A 19,583-nucleotide genomic window follows, 5' to 3' on the forward strand; every position below is an offset into this window, starting at 1 on the left:
CATAACGAATTCGCGACCGAGCACAATATTATAAGGGACAGTGCGTGAAGACCTTTATATCGTAATTAATGTTGCGCGGTCGATTATAGTGATTACTCAGCACCGCGGTTGCGCCCCGCGCCCCGCGCCCCGCAACCCGCGCCCCGCGCCCTCGTGTTATTTACCTGTCATGCTAGTATCTAGACACGTTTCAGATATAATCCAGGCTCCAAAAATCTGGTGGCCATATTTTATAATAACTTGGAATGGCAAACATGCCTATATCAGAAATCGCAAGTACTTCATTAAAATTTTGATGAAAAACTTTACAATTGACTTATTGAGAAATGTTTTTATTCACTTGAAGACTATTTTAATGCAAAATTTAAAAAAAATCCAAATAAAATATTTGCGCGCCACACGGTTGAATGCAGAGAGTCTTTACTTTAACATTAAAAATGTCTAATATATTAACCTGTATTCAAGCAAATAAAGTTGACCGTTATCTCCCATAACAATCCCCGCCCTTCACCCATTGCAACTACTGGGCAGTAACAGTGCAACAACTATCTCCTTATATATAAACACCATTGTATTGTCCATAGTATTCCACATGCATTATTATTTCTAATGGGTGATAATGGAATGGTGACCCCACCCGCGCTATCGGTATACACCGGCAGGGCACCAGTGAAGGATGATGGTGAGGATGAAGCAAGCCCATTAGCCTATCATGACGAATTCAACAAGAATTGTTCACAATGGTTTCCAGGGGCAACCACGTGGAGGTCGACCTAATAGGGCATATTGCTAGCAATGGGGCTGTCAAACTTCATTGCTAACAATCCCTTTCCCCCCACCCACTCCTATGAAGTAGGTATTATTTTGTATACATCTCCTCTACTATTAGCAAAGGTTTTTTCTTTTTTATACAACTTAGAATGGCAAACAAGCTGACGAACCACCTGATGGAAAGTGGTAACCGTCGCCTATAGATATGAGCAGTACCATGGACATGACAGAGTATACTGTTTCACCCATGACACCACCCATGCGTTGTCATTCCTGAGGACTCAGGTGTTATTCCTTTGTACCCAGTAAATTCACGCCATATCCCATCCTTCAAACCGAAACACAGTTATGCAAACACAACTGCTTCCCGGTTGAAACACGAATGGGACAGATGTACCCAAGCAATCGACTTTTGTACAAAGTCTCCCTCTGGTAGCAAAGGTGCGTGAGTTAAATAAGTAACAGTCAAATAGTGATGTGGATTTCCCTAAAATAACACCTAGGTAATTCAATAAAATGATTTGTAATGTAATTAATCATCGAAAACCACAAAAAGATGATTGTAATTCAAGTGTAGATATATGACGAATGTGTGTATGAATGATTCACTTGCATGCCATACAACTCAACTGGCACTCGTCCATACTCTGTTACTGGGGACTGTAGGTTACACAATCCGAAGGTCAGGAATATCATCATGATAAAGTAAATTGCAAGTGTTGATTACCATTAGCAAGGAAATTATACAATACTTGTGTATATTTACATAGGTGTCAAATTAGTCAATTAAATTTAAAGTTGTTTAAATTAATCGCAAATACACGTGTGATCCCGGCGTCGAATGAACCACCCCTTCCTTTCCTGTGATTGTCGTAAGAGGCAACTAAGGGAATTCAATGATCGAGGGTCGTTCTTAAAACATCGTCAAAACCTAGCTGCGGTTGCCAACACGCCTACCAAACGTGGCAACTTCGAGTTATATCTCTCAATAGAGGGAGCCCTATATCCAGTGGGCAGTTATCGACTGATATAACAATGATGATGACTGTAGGAATAGCGAACCAAAATTGAATAATACTCTTTTAAATTATAAATTTTATTATGTATACACACCTATACACCTTATTTCATCAATGCAAAGTGTTATAAAATTACGCACTGATTATTTGGGATAAAAAAGGACATAGACTGTTTTTTTTTTTTGTTCCAGACAATCAATATGTTCCAGTTACACAGAACTACAGACATACTGAGCGCTGTTCCGCAGCTTTGCACACGTAAATCTCTGTGGCTCTTTGTCCTGCATTAGATGAGAAGTAATAGTGCCTAAGCTATACTTATTTATTTATTTAAACACTTTATTGCATCAATATTATATGAATTGTTGAAGGATTTTTCAATAAGTATAGTATAAGAGGCAGTCTTATTGCTAAGCAATCATCTTATAATTTCACGTTTTATATTACGAATATCATAATATAAAAAGTTGTACTGGTTACGTTGTGACACACACTCTCAAAATTTTGAATAATTAAGCTGAGCTATAGCTATGGGAGCTAACATATAGACCATATATCACGAACCATAGCCGAAATAATAAAAAAATACGAGTATGTATATAACGCCGTAACATGATCTAATAGTTCTATCAACCGATCAACCCTTCGATAGTGAATAGTCACCAGAGGGAGACTTTGTACAAAAGTCGATTGCTTAGGTACTTCTGTCGCATTCGTGTTTCAACCGTGAAGCAGTTATTTTTGTATGGCTGTGTTTCGGTTTGAAAGATGGGATATGGCGTGCATTTAGTCGGTACGGAGGAAGAACACCTGAGTCCTCAGGAATGGCAACGCATGGGTGGTATCATGGGCGAAACAGTATATTCTGTTATGTCCATGGCACTGCTCGTGTCTATAGGCGACGGTTACCACTTTCCATCAGGTGGGCCGTCAGCTCGTTTGCCATTCTCAGTTGTATAAAAAAAAAGTGAAACAATTTAAATTAAGAAACATTCGAAAAATGTCAGTAAGGATGATGTATATAGGCTTTTAACAGCATGAAATCCAATAACCTTAAGACACGCGATAATTTGTATAAACGCAGTATAGACACCATGAGCGCAGAGAGTAGGGTGGATCTAGAAATAATAATTATAATTATAGGATAGACGAAAAAACTACGCGGGATGCTAGAAAAGTTCTGTCGTAACCACGACGTAGTGCTATCTACGTCGGAACATCAACAATGCCAATAAAAATCAAGTATCTGAGTACTATTTACTTGCAATCGCGAAGCATCCCGAATAATTCCCGATAGCATACTCTAAATATGTATCAACAGTACGAAAGTTTAAAATGTAACAAATTATTTATGTAAATAGAGTTCAACTTATAATAATTGTACAGTTAGTCTTTGTGGTGTAGGTACAGGATGCTGTACCGTTACTTGCTGTTTAATGTCAGATGCAGGGACAACCGAATGGCACACCGAGTCGCGGGCAGAAGCTAGCATGACTTAGATAATCGTTTTATGACGTGCTATATTTTTTAAATTATAAACTATTAAACAAAGTAAACGAGAAAAATATTCTTTTATGCGCGTGTGGTTTTTTTAATGGACTCGTAACCTGACATTAGCTTCCATTGACAAGTAGCCATTATACTGTCGAGTAACGTAGATATAGCGAGGTACAGCTGTCCTCGGCACAGTTTACACGTCATGAACATGACAGCAAGGAAGATTTTAACGGTGCTTGTGATCAGTCTGCCTGGCCTTATGGCAGATATGGTAGTCATGAAGGATGTCACTCTAGGCTTCGGTGAGGCTCTCGAGCATTGCAGAGAAGAGGTAAGAGTATAAGAGGGAACATAATAATGTTTCTTACTATTACAAAGATTATGGGATCCGAAGGTCCCAAATTTGACACACGCAACAAGATCATTTATCATTTATTCATTATTTAGATTATTCATCAATTAGAAATGAGAAATGATTGTTACTTACTCCAGAAGGCAAACGTCACACATGTTTGCACGAGAGCGTACGAATAATTTTTACGCAATACGGCACAAACGAATTGTTTCGCTGTTGGGTAGGGTGCGTGTTAGCTCAAACAATGTCCTGAAGACATTTGCTGATAAAATGGACTGTCGCATCCTAAAATATTGGGCGGGACAGGTTATCAATGCAAGAGCGTTATGACCGCTCATTTACTAACATAGGTTTAGTAATTTATAACTAACAAAATGGGCCTTATGTAGTCTGATTAAACAAATATTTATATTATTATATATCTTGACTACTTCAAATATGCTAAGAATTCTCGTTTTTCAATTTGAAATCAAAAGAATATAGTGCAATATATAATAAGAACAACTTTAACAAAAGTTATCATAAAGATTTTGGTGCTTAAAATAAAGTCTCTAAATCGCTCGCTCCGCGAACATTTTAGATAATATTCTATCTATACCTTTATATTTTAGACTGCATTAACCACTGAAAAAATGGAGCAGTTCTTCCATTTCTGGCGGGACGACTTCAAGTTCGAGCACCGCGAGGTGGGCTGCGCCATCCACTGCATGAGCCGCTACTTCAACCTCCTCACCGACTCCCACCGCATGCATCACGAGAACACTGAGAAATTTATCAAAAGCTTCCCCAACGGTATTTTACACGTTTTTTTTAAGAAATATTTCATCTCTTTTATATAGAACATGGAATGGCGAATAAGCTAACAGCGCAATTGATAATTTGGGGGGAAGAGGTTGTTAGTAATTGGAAGGTTGATCCTTATTGTCAGGTCAGATCATCTCGATTTCTAGTGAATTTTCCACGGTGGGCTAACTAACTTCATTTTTATCGCTTCGTTGTTCACTGATCCCTCGTCGGTGTACACCATTTGCATAAGCGGATGCACTATTCCATCATCAGCCATCAGCCAGAAAATAAGCCAACTTATTGGAAAGCAGCAATTGTCACCTATATATTTGAACAGTACCATGGTTATCACAGAGAACACGATGATATCTTTGCAATCAAATATTTTTTACACTAGTATGCGATATTCTTTTACATATATATTTTTTATTTATATAAATATATTTATATATAATCTATATGATCCTAGCATAGAATAGGCCACCCCTTCCTCTTCCATGGGTGTCATAAGAGGCGACTAAAGGAGGGCGATGGTTGGGCAGTAACATCCCTCTTGAAACATCTCTAAAGCCCAACTGCGGTTGCCAATCTGCCTGCCAAGCGTGGCAACTACTGGCAAAACCCCTCAAGAGGAAGCCTTATGTTCAACAGTGGACCAATAAGGACTGATTTGATGATGATGATTTTTATAAAAAAATATTTGCTTATGGTGTCAAAGTATATAATAAAATGGGTCGCCAATCCTTTTATCCCCAGGATATTCTTATTATACGAGCCAACTAGTGAAACAAGGTGCATTATTACTAAGTACTAAAATTGGCATAGGGAACATCTAAAGTATTTTAAAGCAACATCATTTATAGACGCCCTAATCCCTTCTATGTTTGTATTCAGGTGAAGTCCTGGCGAAACAGATGGTAGAAATAATCCACACCTGTGAGAAGAAGTTCGACCACGAGGAGGACCACTGCTGGCGCATCCTGCACACCGCGGAGTGCTTCAAGATCACCTGCCAGGAGAGGGGCATCGCGCCCACCATGGAACTGTTGCTCGCCGAGTTCATCATGGAAGCAGAGGCTAAAAAATAAGTCGGCGAACGGATTACATTCGAAATTTAAACTCGAAATTCAAAAATGTTTTAATGTATTAATGAACAACTTTTTGGATTGTCTCGTTATGTTACCTCTATTTATGGTTAAAAAACTATTTATTATTTACTAACTGTACCTCGCAGCTTTGCCCACGAGAGACAAGATACCTATGTTATCTTAGTTAATCTAAGATATACCTAGTACATCTGTAATGTAAGCAAGCTAAGATTGCCTAAGCAACGAGTCTACGTAATATTTCTTAGAATCCCTTATTTGAAATAAATTCGCGTGATTGATTTTGGTGGAGGAAAAATATATTTAAACTATATTATATATAAGGTATTAATGTTTTTTATACATATTTTTAGATCCATCAATGAAGTCACTTAATTCTAGTAAACGGAAGGAAATAATAATAGGTCCTCTTACTTTATTTATTGATTGTTAATTTGATATAAGAAATATTACAACACTTCTAAACTCTGTGTAAACACCCCTGAAAATAATTTTAAATAAATATATGATGCAAAATTCAATGGTCTATCCATTTGCTTTCACGACAGTGCCTTATGTAATAAGCGATAACTACATTGAGAAAACAAAGTGCCAAAGATTGCTTTCATTTCACACGCCGCTTGTTACTTCTACTTGCATGGCGTGTTTTAACTAAAGTATTGGTATATATATTTTTTTTTTTATATAAATTATTGAGCGTGTTAACTAGCTCATAAGATGTGAAGGGTTCGTTGTATAGAACAATAAAATAGAAAATACTGAATAAAGATATATTATATTTTTTCTAGTACAATAATAGTGATATTTAAAAAAATTTGTTCTCTAATAATAAAACATTAATTCACAAAAAAATTAAATTAATAAATTCTATTTTTAAAAGTAACAAATAAAACTTCAACATAATACATAATTGCCTCCGACGACTGTACGCTTTTACTGAATGGTTATGATAGGTATTGTAGAATTAAGTCTAATAAAATATACTTATATGGAATTAATTATTTTATTTTTTATTTCTTTATTCATCAACTGAATAGTTTAAGTAAAAAGTCTAAAATGTTATCGCAAATAAATCAAAATAAACTTAAATTAATATCTTCATCTATTGCTTGAGATAATAACTAATTGTGTTAGTCATCATTTCCTTCATCTCTCATGTTCCACTACCAAGCGACTGTGTTTGCATCATGTGTTCTATTCAATTGTAAACGGTTCATAATACAGACCTACCGCCTGATTTACCAGTATAACACTGAGAGAAAATAGGCGAGAATGAAGTCTAGCTATCATGTCGGCCTTTTAAAAAGGAATTTGAAGTCCTTACTTAGATATTATAAAAAATATAAAATTACTTCATTAAGCGTAAATTACAACATTATTATTGTTACTTTATTAACAATAATAATGTTGTAACTAGACAAGATCTGTACATGGGAAAATTGACATGAAGGTCCTCAATAAAACTAACAGAAGCCAAAATATTTTTTTATAAGTATATGTAAATAGTCATTTGACAGTTATTAATTTGAATTTGGCGCGCATTAGGAGTTGAGTCAAATCGTCAGAAAGACGTACGTCATTCACAGTCATTCATGAGGAAATGTCTAGATGCAAAAAATTACTGTTTACTTGTAATAAATATTTTAAATTGTTTTTAATTATTGAAATAACACCTTAAAATGTTGTTTTATAATGTGTTTATGTTTTACAAACACTTTTTCCATGTGAAATAATTGCGTAAAATGTTCTCTTTTCAGGTAAGTTGTCTAATTTCGATATATTAATAGTAATAAGGTTGTAAGTTGATTATCGTCTGATAGATCCCAAAAAGGGTTGACGTCGGCCAGGCAGCCGGTCGTAAAACTAAAAGCCAAATCTTTTTGTAATATGGATAAAAACATATTACGCCGACCCCAAACAATAATTGGGATAAGGGTAGGAAGATGATGATGAAGGTTGTAAGTTGAGATCAATTGTTAGTTATAAATTCTTCTCTTTTCAGAGCAACACAATTAAATGTATTATTTTACATGGAAAAAGTGTTTGTAAAACAAAAACACATTGTAAATATTGTTTGTTTCTCCTTATGTTTGTTCCAGTTTCACGCAAAAACAACTACATCAAATACTGTAAGGATTTCACAGTTGTATTCCTGAAAGTCTAACTTAAAATTTGGTGTACATTTCATCTTAATACACCATGTAAAAGCTGTGTATTCCATTAGTTTTCCTATATCTGACATCTACGCGTACAAAGCAGAGAAGTAAAACTAGTTTAACATAAAATATCTGATTGTAAAGAATGTATAGATTTTGCGCCTCATTACTTGTCGCATGCACGTTGCGTAGTGACACAATAAAATGTAGTAGTACGACATTCCACGACGTGTACAAGGCAGCCTCTACGCCTAACCACGTAATTCGCTCATGGATAAACATGGGGATGTAGCTCAGTGGTAGAGCGTTCGCTTTGCATGTGAAAGGCCCCGGGTTCGATCCCCGGCATCTCCAAAGTTGCATTAATTATTCTTTTTTTTATATAAGTACTATCATGTCTTATCTTTTTATTAATTTAAAAAATGTTATAATGATATTAAAAATGTTACCATAAAAAAATTCGGTTTTGATCTCGACGTGATTTGAACACGCAACCTCCTGATCTGGAGTCAGGCGCGCTACCATTGCGCCACGAAGTCGATATACCAACTTTCCGAATATTATATATGTATATTGCAAACAAGTTTTATAATATTATTTTAAATTATTTTATAATAGAAATATATATTATACAAAATATTCTATTATTAAATTATTAATTCAATCTACTGCACTTAATATAATCATTGTATTGTAATGACGTGTACAATACATTAGGAATGTGATTCAATAAAAAGCGCCATCTATCGCAACATGCTTGTAACACACAAACGTATGTACCCGTGCTCTACATTGGCTCTATATTCCAAAAGATTGAGTTATTTTACAGTAATTTAAGTGATAGAGTTGTCTTTGAATCGCGTTACATTGAATTGTTCATTTTAAATAGCGATGATAGTATGGTATAATAATAATATACATAAAAATAGCGATACATCATCAATGGAAAATTAAACAATGGTGATAAAGACTGGTCAGTTTGCCTGTCGCAATAGATTCAAAAGGAAAAAAAAAAAAGAGAATTTCAAGAATTATAGTAATGCACTTTGGTCTACATTATAAGCAGATTGACCACTTAGTACGGACAGCAATACTCGTATTATATATGTAAATGTATGTATGTCAATGTAAGTAAAAACTATAGATTATAATTATAAAATGATGCTTTTTGGTACAACGATAATAATATGTATAGCAATCAAGCATACAGCCCGACTGATAGCAAGCAGATTGCATAGTAAATAACCGGCGTCCTTATACCCAGTCTAGTCGAATTCCACGTGAGCCCTGGAAACTGTTTTGGTTAGGGAATAAGTATTTTTTATGAATAGGGATCTAACAGCCACTAGAGGAAGACTTTGTAAAAAAGTTGTTTACTCAGGCACCTCTGTCCGTTTCGTATTTCTACCGTAAAGCAGTTGTATTTGCATGGCTGTGTTTCGGTTTGAAGGGTGGGATATGGCAGTGAATTTACATGGTACAGAAGAATAACACCTGAGGCTTCAGGAATGGCAACGCATAGGGGTTCATCATATCATGCGCGAAACAGTATACTCTGTTATGTCCATGGTACTGCTCGTGTCTATAGGCGACGGTTACCACTTTCCATCAGGTGGACCGTCAGCTTATTTGCCATTCTAAGTCGCATAAAAAAAACAGCTCCAATCCTAATAATATACTCTATTAGGTCGACCTCCAAGCGGTTCTTTTTGGATATTATTGTAGTTAATTCTTGGTCACGATGACCTTCTTTCATCTTAACTAATCAACCCTGCCTGGTGCGCCGCCAGCGTATATCGATAGCGCAGGCGTAGGATTATTTAATTCCTGGTGAATTCGTCTCTTTTGCCAACGGACCTCACATTTTCATCACTGATCATCCTTCACTGGTGCATCGACAACTTTGACAGTATAAACCCTTAACTATCCACAACTGAACATAGCCTCTCCGATAACGAGAGTTTTACCAGTGGTTGTTACGCTTAGCAGGCGGGTTGACAACCGCAGTTTGGCTTTTGGTGATTTTTAAAGAGGGACGCTGCTGTCCATTCCTCCACCATAAACTCCCGTAGTCGCCTCTTACCACACCCACGGAAAAGAAAGGGTCGCCATATTATATGTCGTGACCTACACAGTGACTTTGCAAGTATAATATTTTTATTTTTTATTTGTAAGTTGCCTCAGATGCAAGTCGTTTACCCATTATATACTGTAGGCGAGCTTACCATTCCATTTTCACAAGTTGATAAACAAAGTTGCCTGTTAAAGATGTAATTAACAATGCGTCAATGATGCTAATAAGCCAACTTCCTTGTCCTTTCAAATGTTTCGTTTATGAATTAATGTATGGGTGACGCGCGCGCACCAATCCACACAATAACAGGAGTGACATCATTTAATATTTACTAACAAATATCCACTGCAGTCCAGTTTTCCTTAAACTTTAAAAGGGGTCTCCAATTGAGTCTGCTACCATTTGATACGACCAGTTCAGTGTGAAAACATCTCAGCATCCAGCAATGATTGGCAGAGTAATTTTATTATTGTTAGTGAGTGCAGTGTACTGTCAAGTGGAAGGAGACATATACGCGCAGCTATATTACCCTCCAGTGCCGGTATCGAAGCAGGCTTCTGTAAGGCAGGGCACCGTCGAGCCTCCCAAAGTGCCCCAAGTACAGGAGTATCGTTCCAAAAGGAGCGCGTTCGGAAGTGACAGCGGTGGTGGCAACGACGCGGAGCTGGCCCGTGTGAAGGATAAGATGCGGGACCCCAGCTGGTCCCCGGACATTCGGCCGCGGAACAACGTTGTCTAATTAAACTTGCATAGTATACTGTTGTGTATTTTTATATTTCCTGGACATTGAAGTCATTATATCTGTCTTACACTGTTGTTGTACGTAATTGTACCAAATTAAACTCAAATTTGGAATCCTACCGTATTAAAATAATATATAATTAATGTGAAAATTTATATTTGTTATTCAGTCGCATTTAAACAGCTAAGTAGATTAAATTAAATCAAGTGCACTGATTACGAGTATATCTCAATTGTAACTTAACACACAATACTTTATAATACTGATTTACGCCGCCAAAGCTGCGGGAACAGCTGACACAGTATTAGTTGCAGCTAATCAGCAATAGAATTTAATAGACGTAAAATACGAGTACTATAGTAAATTTGATACACATATCCTTACTAGTAATAATAATATAATAAAATTGTATATGGACAATATCTTACATGGAAAATCTTTTAGAAAAATTTATATAAGGGATCTTAATAAAACCTAGAAGACAAAACAATGCTTTTTTAAAATTTTTGTCTGTCTATACATATATTTGTTCCGGCATCACATAAAAATTACTACATAAAATTGGATGCGATTTTCACAGTTGTGTTCCTGGAGCTTTAACTTAAAATCTGGTGCATGTTTCATCTTGATACGTCATCTAGGAATGATCTATTTTATTGATTTTCATATTTATAAAATCCACAGGTGCGAAGTAATGGGCATAAATTGAGTGAAAATAAGTTTATCTGTTAATTACCTTGTCTTGGGAGGAATTTAATATACGGATATCCTGTAAGTCTCGTGCGCGATGCAACTCTACAACGGCCGCTTGATGGTTTTAGGAAAACCTCATTCAGTAATCTTAAGATGAAACCACGCAGGTTAATTGGCTGTATGCAAGATACAGTTGACGTCCGTCCATATCGCACGACCTTAATTTATACCACACAATACGTATCAATATACAATACATATGTATAAATATCAATAAATTGGCCTAGATACTAGTATCTCTATCCGGCCCAAAAGGATGATAAGTCCAATGTAAAGTTGTTATTTCGGAAAAATATTTATTTTATTTATTGCACTTTATTGCACCCATAATACAGGATTTGTTGAACAATTTTCGATAAGTATATTATAATACAAAAGGCGGTCTTATTGCTAAGCAATCTCTTCCAGACAACCTTTGGGTAGAAGGAATTAAAGGATAAATAGATAGGTGACGCGTTAAAAAATAGATCTGTAAAAATAATATAAAATAATAAATATCTGTGACTGCATAATCAAAAATAAATTATATATAATTATACATAATATATTTAATTTTTCCCTCTTTTTTTCTCTATACCTAATCATATTAGCTGTCAACTGTCCACTGCTGCTGAGCCCTTCCCTTTTTGGAGGGATTTACCAGTAGTGGCCACGCTGGGCACACTAGTTGGGCAACGCTTTTTAAGTTAAGCTTTGGTGATATTTAAAGAGGGACGCTGCTGTTCCATCCTTCGACCATTAAGTTTCCTTAGTCACCTCTTTCGATACCCACGGCAAAGAAAGGGGTGACCCATTCATTCCGGGGCCGCACAGCGAACTACATTTGATACCAAAAGAAGGCCCTTAATAACCTTATCAATGTAAAAGTGAGTTTGTTCGATTGTTACCTCTTAACGCCTTGACAATCTAACCATTCATTGTAGGGGGGAAAGGAATTGTTAGCCATGGAGTTTGACAGCCCCATTACTAGCAATATGCCTTATTAGGTCGACCTCCACGTGGTTCCCCCTGGAAACCATCGTGAACAATCATTGTTGAATTCGTCACGATGGGCTAACTGACCTGCTTCATACTCACCTATCATCCTTCACTGGTGCCCCGCCGGTGTATACCGATAGCGCGGGTGGGATTACAATTCCATTATCATCTATTAACAAAAAAAAAACCAATCATTATAAAATTTGACATACACGCACTATTTGGAATGAAGGACATAAACTCCTTTTTACCCCGGTCAGTGAACATATCCCGGTTACACCAAAACGTCATGTCAAAAAGACATAATTGAATAAGGATCTTGAACACATGAGCTGTATCGCTTCACAATCAGCAGCTCAGTCGAGTGTGACGCTTAACAATTATTTCATTAGATTAATGACCGCAGCAGTGTATGTACAACGCCGCTACGGGCTTTCCCGCATATCAGAACATATAACACATAAACAGAGCGGCACACGTCCGCACCTCGTGTAGCGAGCAGCATCATGGGGGCGACCCTACCACGGTACAGGTGTACCTCACTCGTGCGACTTCACTGCGAGATATTGCAGGGTACAGAGGCATACCATATTTCTCAGCAATGGCGTTTTTCTAACGGGTGAAGTTAAAATGGTAATCCCTGCCCGCGCAACCGATAACACTGGTGGAGCAGGTCAGATGGTTCAACATGAATTTTTCAATAATGATAAATAAAACAATAGTTTCCAGGGAAAACCGCGTGGAAATCGAGTTAACCCTATATTGTTAGCTATACCGGCTTTTAGACCTCATTACTAATAATTCCTTTCCCCCCAAAGATTAAACAGTATCACAGGTGATGTTCAGGTCGACAGGTGATTATTACCACATTCCATCAGGAGAACCGTCAGCTTTGCTATACCAAGTTTAAGAAAACAGCTGCAATACTCACGTTTAAATCAGCAGACCTTAAGGCAATAACGTTTATGAAAACAAGGCTTAAAGTAAGGCTTTGTAAAATAATTGGTAGCTTATAAGTAAATCTTCATCTTAAAGTTGCCTGGAAGAGATCGCTATTTAGCGATAAGGCCGCCCATTGTTGTCTCTTTATCTTGCTTTTATCTAAGGAAGTTTATATAATTATTTATTTCGTTTGTGTACATATTGTTAATCTTTAAAACCTGTCTTATTATTTAAAGTGAACAAAGAATTTTCATTCATTCATTCTTCAAATAAAATGACCGAAAAGACTAAAAACTGGAAACGGTTTTTAAAAAATATAGTGAGAAGTCTTTGCAACAAAGTTGTGTATTTACACAGCTGACACAGGTCTCTCTCTATAAGATGTTAAGTTACTATTACTGCACTGCCGTAAGTCCTGGTGGACTTTTTATAGGTGATAATGGAATGGTAACCCCGCCTACGCTATCGGTATAAGCTACCGGACAGCAGAGAGTGATGTCAGATGAAGATGAAAGCAGGTCAGTTGGGCCATCGTGACGAATTGATCAAGAATAAACCACAGTGGTTTCCAAGCAAAATTACGTGGATATTGAGTTGATAGGGTATATTTATATTGCTAGTAACCGAGAAGATAAACCTCGTAATAACGAAGGTTAGCTATCATGGGAATAAAAATCGATACTATTACACATTCAATAAAATAAGATCGAATCCCAAAAAAAAACAACTTTAATTGTTGTACAACCAGTTATTTACAAGAGAATTAAGCGCTAAACTACACAACTAATTTTAATTAAATTTCTCTTCAACCAATCTGTGAGTACATCCTCTTAGATAAAAAAAAAATCCAAATCATTTCAAAAATGACGAGGTTATGAAATAATAAACATAACAACAAATACAATCAAATCGGGAACCTCCTTCTCTTTGAAGTCGGTTGCAAAGAAAGATACCTTATCTTTCTTCACTATTTTCTGTAAGTGTATATGTTATGCGATATTTTCGTCAATTTTAACCAGATCTTGATAATCCTTTTTGCAATCAATAATGTTTACTCCTGTCGATTCCATATAAATTTATGTTACAACTGAAGTCGCCACGTTGCCAGGCAGCACCTTAATTTATTCATCATATCAGCTCTTAACTGTCCACTGCTGAACTTAAGCCTCCTCCTTGGTGGATTTGCCAGTAGTTGTCACGCTTGACAGGCGAAGTGGCAACCGCAGTCAAGCTTTAGAAATGTTTTAAGAGGGACGCTACTGTCCATCCCTAGCCCTCCCTTAGTCGGCTTTTACGACACCCACGGGATAGGAAGGGGTAGCCTATTCTGTACCGCGACCACACAGCCAACTTTAATTTATTGGGAGGAAAGGGATTGTTAGCAATGCAGTTTGACAGCCCCATTGCTAGCAATATGCCCTATTTTTTTTATATTTTTTTTATGAATGATAATGGAATGGTAACTCCACCTGCGCTATCGGTTTACACTGGCGGGGCACCAGTGAAGGATGTATACCGATAGCGCAGGTGGAGTTACCATTCCATTATCATCCATTAAAAAAACACCTTAATTTATTACACTCCAATTATTATCATAAATTATACTTGAGTGTTAAGGCAGAAACTCGCTTCGAATTCTTGGTACATAGTAATGCCGCAATAACGTACCTGAGTCGCAATTCTTTCAAACAACGCCGACTGGGCTTTCCCAGTGCATGCCGTGTGCCGTTGTATTGCCCAATACAACACGTGCCCAAATTACGTATACACCATGGAAGATTGCTTTACTTATGTCATCCTAAGGTGTATGCGCATGCACACACACATGCCGGTTTTTACGCATCGACGAAAATAATTAAAGAAATGAATATTTTATTTAGATTTGACGTACTTTCCCGCCTATCTATATGCAAACAATACTATTAACAACTTCATCTCGTAAAACACAACGTTAGCGCAACCACAAACTTACCGAATTTCTGTTCGTAAACAGTCTTGAAAGCGGAATGCGAGAATACCGTACTATATCCACCCCAGAATTGTCTGGTAGCCAACCCAAAATCAAGAGTGGAGATTACAACTATAAAAAAGATATGTTTGAAAGCTTATATACGCCTTTTATAAGGAATTAATCCCTTCTGGAAACTTCTCTTAAATACCCCAATGGTCTCTGGCCCAGTATAGAAATGACAGGTATATGGCTGCCATTATTTTTTTAATTAATTAATTAACAAAATAAGAGAATTACTGCATGTAAATAATCAACGTCAATACAAATACATACATAAAAGGTTTTGGCATAGCGATAGCAAAAACCACATTATTATCATAATGAGGAAACTTAATTTCTCATATAAATCATCGTACGTACAGAGATCCGTCGGGAATTTTGATGACATCACGTGACCACTTGCGTAAAACCTAATCGCTGCTTCTTGCTAAAATCTGCAACGGTCACAACAACGGGAAACAATATTGTTTACATGTAGGTAATAACACTGATCAGTCTTTCCATTGCATAAATAAACACTTCGTAATAAACTTATTGTTAGTTTTATAATAAACAATGAGTCATTTTGTATGTTCTCCAATCATACTTAAATTTATTTACATGTAGAAATAAATTGCATTTCTCTTACAATGAAAGCGTCAGTAAATTTTGAGTTTTTCTGCATACGATACAAGATCATGTACACAATCAACTCTGTGCCCCAAATTTATGAAACAAGTATGACTATGCTATCCCATAGGGAACAGAGAACCTTTCTTGGCATTGTACCGTCTAAAAGCTTATTTGCTGTATTCCGTTTTGAAAGGTAAGCCATGAATGCAATTACTGGATACTGGAACTCAGGGTCTTCTTATTACACTCATTCAGCAAGTTGCAAGTATTAGAGTTCATAGGCTATGATAACAGTGGCCCATATCATCAAGCGAAACATATAAATGTTTAACACATTCTCGTTATAAAAAATTGTCGTCTTCAAATTTATATCCTATTGTTTCGAACTTATGATCCAATAGTTTTATATGACAAGAGCAAGGTGAACCACAATTCACCAAGTCGTCTAGAAATTCTAAAATCAGATACAAAAAACATGACAAGGAAATATGTGTGACCACTTTATCTGGCACGCGTTGTACGCGGGAAATACGGCGTACCCACATATAAATGTGCTAACAGATATCAGAAAAACCAGTTACACATCCGACAGCTAACGACGATGGCTGCGACCCGGCTCAACTGCCTCGTCACTTGTGCACTGCTGCTGCACTGGTCGTGCTGTGTCTACGGTCAGCCAACTCGCCACTATCAGCACTCGCTAGAAACTGAAGACACCTCTGATCTATCAATGGCTTCACCAAATCAAAATCTCGACTCCAACGAAAACGCACCCAGTTTTAAAACGAACCTGTTCGAAAAGAACAATGCAATGGACAACCATCGGAACCTCTTCGTTGTAAAATCCCCGTGCAGCAGTAAGAACAAGCTGTGCGACAAGCCTGAAGTGTTCGAGTTCCTGCTATTGGGAAAGGATCCGATAGACGTCGTTAATACTTAAAATATCCATTTTACCCATATTTTGACGGACTCTGTAATCGAAGAGTGGTCACTCAGAGCAGACTCTCTTTTTGAAACGGAACTACTTTCGTTGATAATATAAAACAAATATTAGTTTCGAGTACGCCAAGGAGGAAAGCCGATTCGAAGCAGAAATAGTGAAATTGCTGTGTAAATAAGACTGTAGTGTGTGTTCCTATTTAATGTTTTTTTTTTTTTCTATTTAAATGTACATGTTTTAATATAGTAAATATATTTGTTTTAGTGTTAACTAGTACATTATTCATTTAATTGTGTATGTGTACTTATCATTGTGTATGTATCATAGAAATTATATTAAATTTAAATTTAAAAATTATCCAGTAGCTTTGCCCATCTATCCATACATAAATCCATAAAAATTATAAGTGTACAGTAGGATGTGAAAAATAAAAAAAAAAATAAAAAAAATTTTAATCAATAATTTTGCTTGTTATAACTACAGAATAGTAATTGTTTAAGTAAATAAGTGATTATGAAACGGTAACCCCGCCTGAGTCATAGATACCTATATTCTGACCAGTTGATACTGATTGATGAGATTGATGATGACCGAGTGAGGATGAAGTTAGGTTAGTCGGTGATCGTCACATCACATCGTAATCAAGAATTAACAGATGTGGTTTCCAGGAGAGACCACGAAGATATTAACCAGATAGGATATATTGTTAATAATGGAGGTCTAAAGGCCAAATTACTAAAAAACCCCTTCCCCTTTATAGAACTAGTAGTATATCAAGATTTTTATTGCAACTTAGAATGGCAAACAAACTGACGGCCCACCTAATGGAAAGTAGTAACCGTCACCTAAGACATAAGCAGCACCATGAGCATAACAGAATATACTGTTCCGCCCATGATACTCCCTATATTTTGCCATTCCTGAGGACTTGGGTGTTATTCCTCTGTACCCTGTAAATTCACTGCCACATCCCACCCTTTAAACCGAGACACAGCCATGTAAACTTGTGTTTGCATGGCTGTGTTTCGAAAGCAAACTGCTTCACGCTAGAAACACGAATAGGATAGACGAAAATAACTAGAATATAGCAGCAACATTACAGAGTGCAAATAATAAAATCTTAGTCTTCAGAAATAACAACACAAACAGTATTATCCACTTCGCAAAGTAATGTCCATGGCGGTAAAGGTTATAAACGAACATTTTTATTTGGCGGACCGTCTTGTTATTTGCTATTCTAAAACAAAAGATAAATTTATAAATTTAATTCCATATAATTAAATTTAGAAACTACTCTTTTTTAAAGTCGGTTTTAAAATAAATAAATGCAGGGTTAAGTACTTATTTATTTCTAAATTACACAAGATATTACAAAACAGGTTACTGGTACACAAAAGTGTATCACTAGCTTAGTAGATTGATAAATTAAATACATTAGATATTTATCGACAATTAAGTAGTGTATTAATTAATTGACGGGATTACCACTCAATATTCATACGAAAATAAATACCGTAACATAAGATGTCACGACTAAGCCTGAGAAATTGTCTATGAAAATTTGCAAATCGAAGAATTTGCAGTTTCTTTTAGCCAACTCCATCCTACTACGAATACATATTTACAACTCTTTCAAGCAAAAACTATTCAACAAATTTTAATAAAATTTCGTATACGAGTAAATTATAACCTATCAGCCTACTGCAGTCCATTGCTGGACATCTCAAGACCTCTCCCAAGGCATGCCATTGGGCACAACCTTCAGCTCTTTATTTCCAGTTCTACCCTAAATACTGTAGTATAATTACTTACACATAGTAATATATTATCTGTACTTAAATTATGCCCTTAGTTAACGGTGCACTTTATTTCATTTCGGCAAGCAAAGGCGCTGAATATAAAAAGGAAATTATACATAGAACAAAGTGCAATCAAGGGTCTAAAAATTATACCAAAGAATTGACTAAAATTCCAAGATGAATCGTAGAATATCAGAGGAGAAGCTTTGATAATTATCATTTATAGGCAAACTCAGCTTTGCTAAACTCCCCATGTGTTGATGCAACGGCTTCACAAACTACATGGAAAAAGAGGACAATGTAGACATTTGAGTCAAAATTGTTTTCAATATTTATATTTTCAAGCATAATTTTATAAATAGTAATTAGGTAAATAATATAAGTAAAACATAAATAAACAAATTATAAGTAATAACAAAATTATTGTTTCATTTAGTGACAATTGCGGCAAAAAATTAGTAGGCGTATTTCATTGAATTTGTATATGACACATATAACACCCATCGTCTAATCTTCGTAACATGAACATAAACTTTTTACTTTTTTTTTATTTTTATTATACTGACATTTAGACACGTCGTAAGTTACATAAATGTGCATGCTATCAACGTTGACATACCGCGTAATCAAACCATTTAAGGTTTTTTTTTTCATGCACGGTTTCAAATTATTAGACGAAAATCGTAGAAAAGGTAACATGATGTAGTTAAAGTGCATAACATTTATATCTCACAGACAGCTCTGCAATAATATGTCTGAGAGTACATAATATGTGTCTTTTTAAGAGGCCAGCAGACTCTTTTTTAAACTCCTCACGCCTGTAAAATAATCTTAAATACGCCAATGTATGATACATTAAAATCACTCTCAAATCATAATTAAGGAATTTCTACAATTTATATAGTATTTTCCCCTTAATCGTAATACAACACCTAGTTACTTGCTATTTAGGACGTGTTTCCAAAGCCGTTAAAAACTTTTCGAAAAAAAAACAACCGTGTTTCATAAAAACCCCAATAAAAAAATTATATACTGTCAAAAG

The 19,583-nt window shown here is 36.0% G+C and overlaps 1 protein-coding gene and 2 non-coding genes across 3 annotated transcripts; 2 read left to right on the forward strand and 1 right to left on the reverse strand.

The window, feature by feature from the left end:
* The first annotated feature begins 3,457 nt into the window (after window positions 1–3,457).
* Window positions 3,458–6,055, forward strand: LOC113515765 (general odorant-binding protein 1). Its single transcript, XM_026900044.3, has 3 exons — window positions 3,458–3,618; window positions 4,254–4,434; window positions 5,323–6,055. Exons 1-3 carry the CDS (start codon window positions 3,490–3,492, stop codon window positions 5,514–5,516), a joined length of 504 nt encoding a protein of 167 aa, XP_026755845.1. The 5' UTR covers window positions 3,458–3,489; the 3' UTR covers window positions 5,517–6,055.
* A 1,917-nt stretch (window positions 6,056–7,972) lies between these two features.
* On the forward strand, window positions 7,973–8,044 carry Trnaa-ugc (transfer RNA alanine (anticodon UGC)). The gene has a single exon. It is a non-coding gene; the product is annotated as a tRNA-Ala (tRNA).
* A 113-nt stretch (window positions 8,045–8,157) lies between these two features.
* Window positions 8,158–8,229, reverse strand: Trnaw-cca (transfer RNA tryptophan (anticodon CCA)). Its single transcript has one exon. It is a non-coding gene; the product is annotated as a tRNA-Trp (tRNA).
* Window positions 8,230–19,583: the final 11,354 nt, after the last annotated feature.

This window comes from Galleria mellonella, unplaced genomic scaffold (genome assembly GCF_026898425.1).
Source record: "Galleria mellonella isolate WM207_F2 unplaced genomic scaffold, CSIRO_AGI_GalMel_v1 utg63, whole genome shotgun sequence".
In the NCBI taxonomy this organism is placed as follows: Eukaryota; Metazoa; Arthropoda; class Insecta; order Lepidoptera; family Pyralidae; genus Galleria; species Galleria mellonella.